Below are 12,678 nucleotides of genomic sequence, written 5' to 3'. Positions count from 1 at the left end.
CTCAACACCATGGCTATGCTAAACCATGAATTTAGAATAGCATGGTTTCATTATTTAAAAGTCTAACCTCTGACCCAAATACAGCAAAGGCCACTTAGGCTCAACATGAACCTCTACTCTCTCATCTCCACTCTGATTGGACGAAACAGGCCGCTCAGGAACGCGCAAACATTGACGTGGTTGCTTGTGTTTCCAGGAGATTTTCTCATAATGCACCCGCAGACCTCTCTTGCTTGCCTCATGCCTATTGCGCGTGCCCGTCTAAATCTGTGCCCCGGACCCTAGCAGGGTGATGCGCGTGCCCGAACCTGACTCGATAATTGGGTATAGCGGAAGTTTAGCATTGAACTAATATACAATATATAAAATATCCTAACAACCTTGTTCGATTATTATCAGTGTAAAATATGAAAAACATTGCCTGGGAAATCATTGGAAAGGTGCATAGAAGGTGCATGGAAGAGGATTAAGCCTTTCTAAACGCACTGGCATTGCACATCAAGATCACCATTCCGCTAGACGAGGAGAATAATTACTGGGGTTGTATATTGGTTTGAAGCATTGTTTTGCAGACCAATTAAGCTTGTCGATGGATTATAAACAGCATTGCAACTTTAATACATTTGATCAATTTTAACGGAGGCAGTCTGGATGGCAATCTGAGCGCGCAACGATGCCATGCATCACCATGCATTTATAGAAATTTTAATTATTCACCCATCTCTGGATCAGCGCACAGTTAAATGAGAAAATATAAACTAAAAGTAGCGTTGTTTGTTGTTTTTCGTTTAGATGTGGTTGGCCTCTCGCGAATGTGTTTACGTTCTTCATCTGAAGGATTAGTATAACAACATTTATTGTGGGCTATATGTAGCTCGAAGGCAACTGTACGCTAATATCATTTTTGGGAGATTCATCGGGCTTGCAATACAGCCACATCATGTATGCTGGACGTAAAAGGAGAAAACCAGTCCAGAGAGCGTAAGTACATTGTATTTCTATGAATTGAAAGGTATTTTTGCAAACAGAAATAGCGTAATGTTCTTAAACCCTGCACCCATACCAGCTATACTCTTTTAGTGCCCGTTGTAAGTAGGCCATCCTATGACAGCTCGAAATAGATGTCAATTTGTCATCAAGTGTGCAAACTTAAATAGCATATTTTAACCTGAGTTAAATTGATACATCGATGGCGCACAACAGGACAAATAAACAACTTTTAGTGCGCCCTACAGGACAGTGTCAGAAAGGCCTCGTCCAGGCACTCACATTGTATAACAGTTTATTTGACTATACGAGTATTCATTTGTTACAGAATATATAGGCTACCATAAATCAATAGTACAACATTTTCTGGATATCTAATGTGATCGTAATTCGATATTTAATTCGATTTCCCAGTAAGCGTAAAGTAGCATGCTCTCGAACGTTTCACTTGTCTTCATAAATGATTGTTTTTGCATTTGTTATTTTATGCCTTTATGCCTTTCGTTGGTTCTGGGTAAAAACATGTTTGATGGAAACGAATCGGACAATGTCCAATGTTTGTGATTGAGGTACAGATGCATAAGGCAAGAACTTTCAGATATTTAAGAGCACTTGCACCTGCTGGAATTCCTCACTGAAATAGAACCATTCATGCGTCAAAATGCACTGTGCAAATTCATACAACAAATGGCTTTTTACTATTATTACATTTCCATTTATAGCCTGTGTATTATTATTTTTTAAATAAGCCTATTTAGTAATTTACTAATTTAATATGGAAAATTGGTCTAACATGAATATAGGCCTAACATCTGTTTACATACATACATCTTTGTTGAACCAACATTGTTTGTTGTGAGTGGAGAATGTGTTGCTGTTCATGGTATAATGCCTGCAGTGCATTCAATGCTCTGGAGGCATTTATTGAAATGATTTGTTAAAGCATGAGTGGGTTGTTGGAGCACTATACATGATAAGTCTAAGTGTATTAACAATAAAAACCATTATGTCATTCACACATGGAAATTCATGTTTTGTATTTTCCTTATGTGTTTTCATAATTGTAATGTTTCTCTAAAACATTTTTTAAAATTATTTGAATGATTTATTTATTTCTACAAAATGATCATTTGTAAAAAAATATTGATAATGCTAATAATTGTTAATAATGCCCTAATAAGGAACAACCATCATTATATTTTATCAGAAGACCTACCTAGAATTTTCTGTAAAAATATTATGTTTCAATGAATGGTTTCTTCTCTCTCAGGGTGAAACAGCCCCCATCAGAAGGGGCCAAGTCAAACCCCTCCAAGCGCCACCGGGACCGTCTAAATGGAGAGCTGGAGAGGCTGGCCAGCCTTCTGCCCTTCCCAGAGGAGGTCACCACCAGCCTGGACAAACTCTCCATCCTCCGCCTAAGTGTCAGCTACCTCCGGGCCAAGAACTTCTTCACTGGTAAGAAGTAGTCCACAAAAAACGCCCTTATTACTCTTGAACTATTGATTGAATAGGGCCCTTAGTTTGAGGTTCTCAATCGAGTGCTTCCTGAAATGTAGTGCTTTCTGTCTAGACATAAGGATGCTCCTTGGATGCAAACAGGGGGCCACTGATCCCTCACTTTGTACAGAACAAGGGCGCATTACCATAGCACAGGGCTACTACAGCATGTAGCTAAAGCCTATCCTAAAAATATGCTCTACTTAAACAGCATCAGAGCATAGAGCTGACAGAGCAGTTAGCCTGAGCCCCTTTCAGCATACCTGTGCTGCCTTGCTGTCTTGCCTGTACACTAAGTAGTTGAACAGAGCAGTAATTGCTGTGCATCGTCATGGGAAGCACTGTGTGGAGTCACTGTGGCTTTGTAAACCTCATTCATGCTCCCATCCCTAGAACTGTTATGAAGATGTCAAAACAATAAAGCTCCTGAGTCTCTCATGTGGCCTGTGTTTCCCGATGCCTTCAAAGCACATATCAGCTGTGATGTGGAAGGAAAGAGCCCCAGCTGGAGCAGCAGCCATCACATTATTTCATCCTGGCGAAGAAGAAGGGGCCTCAATATTTCATAGAGGCCCGTAACTCTGCCTGTATTTGGAGTTAAGGATGGAAGAGAAAGCAGGGTCTCCATTAAAAACCGAGAAGTGTGTGTGAGTGAACAAAAGAATTGCATGCAAGGAGGACGGATTTGTATTTTTTCTCTCCTATGTTGTGAGGGAAAGACACTGTTATTTTAGGTAGTGATCTTTTAAAGAGAATGCTGCAATGCGGGCGTTGGATGTACTCAAAGCATTAATAATTGAGAGAAATCTCAGAGTTTAAAGAATTTATGAAATGGAGGAAGAGCAATGTTTGTTTAAGAGTGTAGCTTTTTGAAATGGCTGTTTGGGGTGAGACGGATGGGATCCGAGGCTCGTGATACCAGTGTGTTGGGGGGAGATATTGCAAATGCATAGTTTTTTTCCAGTGTGGGGGGGGGGGATGCCTTAAGTGCACATGCACAAATACTTTGCGGAGAGGGTTGGAGATGCCCCAAGGCAGGGTTTCCCAAACTCAGTCCGGAACGTTTAGTTTTTTTGCCCTAGCACTACACAGCTGATTAAAATAATCAACTTATCATCAAGCTTTGATAATTTGAATCAGCTGTGTAGTGGTTAGGGCAAAAACAAAAACATGCACCCCCTGGGGTCCCGAGGACCAAGTTTGGGAAACGCTGCCCGAAGGGGTGGGGGGGAGGTGAATCCAGACCAGATCTTAGTTATGGGATTATATCATCTATCGCTTTAATCAATTGAAAAAGACATATGAAAGTATTCTTACCTTGGTAAATCTAGTCATTTCTCGGGTCATCAAGAGGTTGTTTAATCTCTGAAATTGCTTAACTTTGCTTGAAAATGAAACATCATGATAGGTGCACTATAGGTTAACTGATTATTGTATTAGGGGTCTAACACGTCTTCAGCCTGTCAAAATATATTGTTGATATTGTATTTCAGCGTCAAAGGCTAAAGCATGCTGACAAGCCCTCATATCTTTGTTGTGTAACTGTATTAGCGTAGTTCCTTCCTTGACAGTGTCGTGTCTTTGGCTATGCCGGATTAAGTGATATGACATGCTATTCTATGAAATAATTTATCCGTAATTAATATTACCTGATTGAGCTAATCATGTAAATGTAATTAAGTAGAGAGTCGGGGCACCACAAAATAATATTTATAGAGCTGTTATCTTCCGAATAAACTCTTAAAGACCTATAAATATTTTACATCAATAGCACTCAATATTAATTGACATCTTAATTCAGTCTCATCTGAAAGTTGTAAATTCTTGGTTATCTGCACGAACCCTGGCTAACAAGTTGAACCAGCAATACAAAATTGAGTTTCATGATTTATTTACTAAATACCTAAGTAATCACACAGAATTACACATACACATTATTAAATCATAACTTGATTACAAATGACGTCATAAAGGAAAACATCCCAAGCGGGCGGAACAGATATGACAGCTTGTTACACAAAAGAAAAGGGGCTGGGTTTGAGTGAAAGAGCAGGAAGAATGAGGAACATAGGGCGAAGCTGTGCTATCGTAAATACAGAATCTTATGCATTCTAAATTACCGCCGATTTGGAAAAGGAAAATGTAATAAATATTTACTCTGAGCTGCGCTTCGGTAGGTTGCTGGTAGATGGAAGGCCGTGTTGCCCATCCGAGTCCTTTGAAGTCCTTTGAAGAATGTCTCTGCTGGTAAATTGAATACGTTGTAGTAATGTCGTTGTTTGGTAGACGGGATACTCTGTCTGTTCCTTCCTAACCCTCATTTGCAACTCAACGGCTAGGAGCTATCACTTTTGTAGTGAATAAGAATTCAAAGTTCATACCATTTGCAACCAAAGCTCACGCTGATGTTGGCTTCGTTCTGTAGTTATTATCTGAACCATTCTGACATCGGACCGTCGTCCTCACGTCCTCGGAACAGGAGGTTATCTTGTCGTCAAGGGCTTATATAGGAAGGGAGAGGAGGGCATGTTTGAAAAGTTTTATAGCCCATGTCCCTTCACAGGGGCGGGCCACTGATTGAGCAGAGCCCTATCTTATGAAAACCCAAATCTCACATTTTAGAAGCTAAAATCACATTTCATCCCATCACAAATAATTTCATATTCAAACATTTAAATTGAACTACAATTCCATGTTAATCCGATAACTCTGATGTGTAGACTTTCCACTGTAGAGTTTGTCATCTTATCATTGATGAGAATGTCTCAGATGACAACCGAACTGACATCATATTCATTAAGGCCCTGCCCCGCCCTCCTTTCGGAAAAGCTGACCACGACTCCATTTTGTTGATCCCTGCCTACAGACAGAAACTAAAACAAGAAGCTCCCTCACTCAGGTCTGTTCAACGCTGGTCCGACCAATCTGATTCCACACTCCAAGACTGCTTCCATCACGTGGACTGGGATATGTTTCGTATTGCGTCAGACAACAACATTGACGAATACGCTGATTCGGTGTGCGAGTTCATTAGAACGTGCGTTGAAGATGTCGTTCCCATAGCAACGATTAAAACATTCCCAAACCAGAAACCGTGGATTGATGGCAGCATTCGTGTGAAACTGAAAGCCCGAACCACTGCTTTTAATCAGGGCAAGGTGACCGGAAACATGACCGAATACAAACAGTGTAACTATTCCCTCCGCAAGGCAATCAAACAAGCTAAGCGTCAGTATAGAGACAAACTAGAATCTCAATTCAACGGCTCAGACACAAGAGGTATGTGGCAGGGTCTACAGTCAATCACGGTTTACAAAAAGAAAACCAGCCCAGTCACGGACCAGGATGTGTTGCTCCCAGGCAGACTAAATCACTTTTTTGCCCGCTTTGAGGACAATACAGTGCCACTGACACGGCCCGCAACTAAAACATGCGGACTCTCCTTCACTGCAGCCGACGTGAGGAAAACATTTAAACGTGTCAACCCTCGCAAGGCTGCAGGCCCAGACGGCATCCCCAGCCGCGCCCTCAGAGCATGCGCAGACCAGCTGGCTGGTGTGTTTACGGACATATTCAATCAATCCCTATCCCAGTCTGTTGTTCCCACATGCTTCAGAGGGCCACCATTGTTCCTGTTCCCAAGAAAGCTAAGGTAACTGAGCTAAACGACTACCGCCCAGTAGCACTCACTTCCGTCATCATGAAGTGCTTTGAGAGACTAGTCAAGGACCATATCACCTCCACCCTACCTGACACCCTAGACCCACTCCAATTTGCTTACCACCCAAATAGGTCCACAGACGATGCAATCTCAACCACACTGCACACTGCCCTAACCCATCTGGACAAGAGGAATACCTATGTGAGAATGCTGTTCATCGACTACAGCTCGGCATTTAACACCATAGTGCCCTCCAAGCTCGTCATCAAGCTCGAGACCCTGGGTCTCGACCCCGCCCTGTGCACCTGGGTACTGGACTTCCTGACGGGCTGCCCCCAGGTGGTGAGGGTAGGCAACAACATTTCCACCCCGCTGATCCTCAACACTGGGGCCCCACAAGGGTGCGTTCTGAGCCCTCTCCTGTACTCCCTGTTCACCCACGACTGCGTGGCCACGCACGCCTCCAACTCATTCATCAAGTTTGCGGACGACACAACAGTGGTAGGCTTGATTACCAACAACAACGAGACGGCCTACAGGGAGGAGGTGAGGGCCCTCGGAGTGTGGTGTCAGGAAAATAACCTCACACTCAACGTCAACAAAACTAAGGAGATGATTGTGGACTTCAGGAAACAGCAGAGGGAACACCCCCCTATCCATATTGATGGAACAGTAGTGGAGAGGGTAGTAAGTTTTAAGTTCCTCGGCGTACACATCACAGACAAACTGAATTGGTCCACCCACACAGACAGCATCGTGAAGAAGGCGCAGCAGCGCCTCTTCAACCTCAGGAGGCTGAAGAAATTCGGCTTGTCACCAAAAGCACTCACAAACTTCTACAGATTTCCAATTGAGAGCATCCTGTCGGGCTGTATCACCGCCTGGTACGGCAACTGCTCCGCCCACAACCGTAAGGCTCTCCAGAGGGTAGTGAGGTCTGCACAACGCATCACCGGGGGCAAACTACCTGCCCTCCAGGACACCTACACCACCCGATGTCACAAGAAGGGCATAAAGATCATCAAGGACAACAACCACCCGAGCCACTGCCTGTTCACCCCGCTATCATCCAGAAGGCGAGGTCAGTACAGGTGCATCAAAGCTGGGACCGAGAGACTGAAAAACAGCTTATATCTCAAGGCCATCAGACTGTTAAACAGCCACCACTAACATTGAGTGGCTGCTGCCAACACACTGACTCAACTCCAGCCACTTTAATAATGGGAATTGATGGGAAATTATGTCAAATATATCACTAGCCACTTTAAACAATGCTACCTAATATAATGTTTACATACCCTACATTATTCATCTCATATGTATATGTATATACTGTACTCTATATCATCTACTGCATCTTTATGTAATACATGTATCACTAGCCACTTTAAACAATGCTACCTAATATAATGTTTACATACCCTACATTATTCATCTCATATGTATATGTATATACTGTACTCTATATCATCTACTGCATCTTTATGTAATACATGTATCACTAGCCACTTTAACTATGCCACTTTGTTTACATACTCATCTCATATGTATATACTGCACTCAATACCATCTACTGTATCTTGCCTATGCCGCTCTGTACCATCACTCATTCATATATCTTTATGTACATATTCTTTATCCCCTTACACTTGTGTCTATAAGGTAGTAGTTTTGGAATTGTTAGCTAGATTACTTGTTGGTTATTACTGCATTGTCGGAACTAGAAGCACAAGCATTTCGCTACACTCGCATTAACATCTGCTAACCATGTGTATGTGACAAATAAAATTGGATTTGATTTGATTTGAAAGTACCACCGCATATGTTCCATTGGTCGGATTACCAGAATATAGTTCATTTCCCCCCACCTTCTGATGTTCCCAGAATCTCTATGTTAACCAAGTGTTTTGCAAATGTAACATCAGTAGGGTAGAGAGAGGAAAAAGGGGGAAAGAGTTATTTATGACTGTCATAAACCTACCCCCAGGCCAACGTCATGACAATAGTCAGTGATTCATTGCCGTTGTTCATGAAGTACATGAGGAGAGTGAACCTTAACCTGCAGCCGATCATGGCCCTTGCCTGCCTGCAGGCTCATAGTCTCTCGCTGTGTCTGTGTCCCACCATAATTTGTTGTATGTACACAGACCAAATGCTGCTCTGTGTGCTGGGTTTAGGGTGGCTGGTTTATGGAGAGTTGGTTTAGTTCTTCATTACCATTAATGCATCTGTATGGTGGCTAGTAGTCCATGTAGCCATCACCACCCAACTAATTGCTGTTAATTTTTTATTTATTTAACTAGGCAAGTCAGTTACGAACAAATTCTTATTTTCAATGAAGGCCTAGGAACAGGGGGCAAGGCCTCTAAGCACAGATTTGTACTTTGTCAGTTCGGGGATATGAACTTGCAACCTTTCGGTTACTAGTCCAACGCTCTAACCACTAGGCTACCCTACCACCCCGAATGAATGAATAATGAATGAAGTCTACCTGCAGTTGATGCTGTGTATTGTTGGTTTAGTAATAACAACCGGAGTGAACTAGCATTGTGCTATGGTAGGGACGCCATGTTCTGTATTGTTCTTTAATACCTCAGATGCCCTCTGTTGTATTTTGTTTATCTCGGCAGCAGGATGTGTGTGTTGTACCATAGTCCAATGTTGTTGCTGTGTGTGTAATTAAATGTCTTGTACAAGTTGAACAAAGCCTAGCAGAGCCCGTATAATCCGTCCGACAGTATTATCCATCCCAGCTGCCTCCTCTCTCCCTTGTCTTTAGGCCTTCTTGCATCCCTCCTCTACCAGCCTTAAAGGCAAAGTGCTGTCATAATGCAGTTTTTCCTATGTTTTGTATCATATTGTACAACAGCTGATGAAACTAACAATGTACAAGTGTTAAGAAATGTGATCAGTGTTAGTTTCCTGTTGAAAATGCAATATACACAGGACCTTCTAAGCTGCAGATTTGCATGAGTGGGAGTTTAGGCTTTTGTGACATCACCATGCAGTAAATTGGTTAATAGACCAATAACAACGAGAGTTCCAAACCTCGCTGCCAATAACACCTTGTTTTCAGTTTTCCCCTCCCCACTCAAACCATTCCCAGGCAGTCCTAGCAAAATACTTGTTTGAGAAATAGTTTTTTGCTAAAAAGCAAATTATGGTATAGTATGGTACTTAATTGTTACCCCGAAATTATTTGATATTGATATAAAAACAGCGGCATTTGGCCTTTAAGGAATAAGTGCTGGAGTGGCTATAACCTAAAGCACCACCAGTAAATACCAAATTATTCTGTGTACAGTATGCATAGGCATTTCTCCCCTATAGACTAGGCCACAGCTTCTCTCACAGCTGCTGTTTACATTTTTGATGGACTGGATGTGAAAATATTTTATGGTACATTAGGCAGCATTTGGTTTGGTCCATGCTAATGTCTCAGATAAAGACAGTACTCTGTCCTGTTACAAATTAAATATGTTCTGTTCTGGGTGTTAAGGGACCGCACCAAATGTTGATCTGCCGTTGATCTGCCGTTCATTCGAGGTGGTGTGTTTTATGGATGACCTGCTGGCGGACGTCTCACTGACAACATTTCCCCACGATTCTAAATGTAGAATCAGTTTGCGCTCGGTTTGCAAATTACAGCCAGCACTCTGTTCAGAGATGCTAAGTACTCTCGGCCGGCAAACGCTACCAGTGTGTCCAAGCCCTAAGTAGATTCCTTCTATCCTGCAACTGGACCAGGCGGGTGGCTACCCAGAGAGGCCTTGCCCCCTGTGCTTAGAGGCCTTGCCCCCTGTGCTTAGAGGCCTTGCCCCCTGTGCTTCGAGGCCTTGCCCCCTGTGCTTAGAGGCCCTGCCCCCTGTGCTTAGAGGCCTTGCCCCCTGTGCTTAGAGACCTTGCCCCCTGTGCTCAGCAGGTTACAACTAGAGCAAACAACAATTCACTCCCATGATTACCCGCACCCAGAATCTACACAACACAGCCACCAGGAGCAGGGGCAGGTGTAATTTCATCACAGCGAAACATGGGAGGTTATAACATCCTGGTCTCAGATGGAAGGAGCTTGGTGGTGTCTGTGTCCCAAATGGCACCCTATTTCCTATAGACTGGGCCCTATGGACCCTGGTCAAAAGTTGTGCACTATACACGGAATAGGGTGCCATTGGGGTGTCATCTCTGTGACTCCAGGTCCATGTGACACACCATGGTGGCCTCAGGTTATTTGGATTTTGTTTGAATGTCAACGTGTCCATTTAGAATGTGTTTCTGTATATTATGTCATGCACGCACCCATCAACTGCTGTTTATGGTAATATATTCTGCTAGATATTTACTGTAGCGTAAACACTAATGCAATACTGTCATAGTTTTGCTGGTGGCTTTGTAAGTTCTTTTTCATTGATATTTCACCCTTGAGAATTAATGATATGCTTATTAGTCTGCTATTGTGCAATCTCCAACCCCCCTTCCTCCTCCCCTCCCCTCCCCCGTGTGTGTTTGTGTGTGTGCGCGTGTGTGTGCACGAGTCAGCATGTCAACTGCAATTCCACTCCCAAGTCTCCCTATATGTGGAATAGGGGAGGAAGTCATTCTGACATACATTAACAGCCACACATACTGTAGACTCACACACACTATGGCTTCCCGCTGCTGCTATAAGACTGCAGCAGTTAGAACTGTGTGTAAAGCTGTATAGCTTGTCTGAAAGAAGCCCTCTCGGAGCTCTGGCTCTGGACTCTAATATGTTGTCAGTGTTTCCTCTGTTAATGGACCACTCCCGCTGTGATGGAGGTCCCCACACTAACAACCACAGACAAGCCAAGCTCCAGTTGTGTTTCTCTCTGGCTCGCTGTACCGGTAGCACGGTGCCACTCTTCGTCCAGCCTGGCAGTCAGATGATGAACAAAAATGAGTACACAAATCAAATGCACTCATAATAATTTGGGCGGTGTAAATGTGAAAGCCCTTCATTTAGAAGGTATAATTAGACGACTGAACTGGAAGGCTGAATAACTCTGTTGACACAAACCCAAGTGCATCAACCTCCAGCATTATAAATAGACATCCATGTTTTGTATGACACTATTTCACATAAGTACAACACAATGGAAATACACTTGCCCTAAATTTGTAACAACCACCTTTTCTTTCATTCCGTTGTTCCAACAAAGATGCCCAGGGGCCCCCTGGGAGCGAGGTATGGCCCTTCTATTGTGAGTTGTTTTTTTGTAAAGACAGATGGGTGAAAAGGGCACCATGTCACCACACGTTTCTCCTGCGAGGCCCTCAGATAACTTAACTTATCCAATAAGAGCACTAAAGGGATTCCTGGAAAAGCTGAGTTTACTTGCAACTAAACCAGGAGGCAGGATTGGTCATTATTTTCATCCTTCCCTCTGTTAATTTGCTTTCTGTTGCGGAACTTCCTCATCCTTAGGTAGCTGATCAAATCAAATTGTATTAGTCACATGCGCCGAATACAACAGGTACAACAGGTAGACCTTACAGTGAAATGCTTACTTACGAGCCCCTAACCAACAGTGCAGTTTCAAAAAATATGGATAAGAATAAGAGATAAAAGTAACAAGTAATTAAGAGTGGCTGTAAAAAATAAAATAACAATATATACAGGGGGGTACAGAGTCAATGTGCGGGGGCACCGATTAGTTGAGGTAGTATGTACATGTAGGTAGAGTTAATTAAATTGACCTAGTCATAGATGACAACAGAGAGTGGCAGTGGTGTGGAGAGGGGGGGAATGCAAATAGAGGGGGCTGAGCACGTGCCTCTGAGGAGCCCCTGTATTGAGGATCAGCGTGGCAGATGTGTTGTTACCTACCCTTACCACCTGGGGGCGGCCCGTCAGGAAGTCCAGGATCCAGTTGCAGAGGGAGGTGTTTAGTCCCAGGGTCCTGGGCTTATTGGTGAGCTTTGAGGGCAATATGTTGTTGAACGCTGAGCTGTAGTCAATGAATAGCATTCTCACATAGGTGTTCCTTTTGTCCAGGTGGGAAAGGGCAGTGGACCACCATAATTTGCAAATAAATTCATTAAAAATCCTACAATTTGATTTTCTGGATTTTTTTTCCCTCATTTTGTCTGTCATAGTTGAAGTGTACCTATGATGAAAGTGGGAGAACTTGCACAATTGGTGGCTGACTAAATACTTTTTGCCCCACTGTATTTTCGGTCATAGGAGACAGTAGCGGCAACATTATGTACAAAAAGAGTAAAAAAACAAGTTACAAACAAACGCAGATAAGCGAACAAAAAAAAACACAATCGGTTGGGGGCATGTAAAACATCTGCCTTCTGCTCCGGCGCCATATTACATCTGACCCACTCCCCTTCAATGGAGTCATGTGTTTTTTGGTGTGAAGCTATCTAAGTAGTAGTTTTACCCAGAGGTTACTTCAGAGCGTCTGATTCTGAGAACACCCTGATAAAATGTCTTGATAGTTTGATTCTATCAACAAAATTGAGGAGTTAGGCCTAATGGCCACTATGTGCAAATGGAACAGCTG

The 12,678-nt window shown here is 43.0% G+C and overlaps 1 protein-coding gene across 1 annotated transcript in view; it reads left to right on the top strand.

The window, feature by feature from the left end:
* The first annotated feature begins 335 nt into the window (after positions 1 to 335).
* LOC109902655 (aryl hydrocarbon receptor-like) overlaps positions 336 to 12,678 on the top strand; it is a 55,301-nt gene continuing 42,958 nt past the window's right edge. The window contains exons 1-2 of the mRNA XM_020499205.2: positions 336 to 981; positions 2,258 to 2,445. Coding sequence (XP_020354794.1) covers positions 941 to 981; positions 2,258 to 2,445 — 229 coding nt within the window. The 5' untranslated portion in view covers positions 336 to 940. The remainder of the gene's footprint in view (positions 982 to 2,257; positions 2,446 to 12,678) is intronic.

This window comes from Oncorhynchus kisutch, linkage group LG2 (assembly GCF_002021735.2).
Source record: "Oncorhynchus kisutch isolate 150728-3 linkage group LG2, Okis_V2, whole genome shotgun sequence".
NCBI classification, from domain to species: domain Eukaryota; kingdom Metazoa; phylum Chordata; class Actinopteri; order Salmoniformes; family Salmonidae; genus Oncorhynchus; species Oncorhynchus kisutch.
Note: the sequence above shows the minus strand (reverse complement) of the source record. Positions and strands in the feature narration are given on the sequence as shown.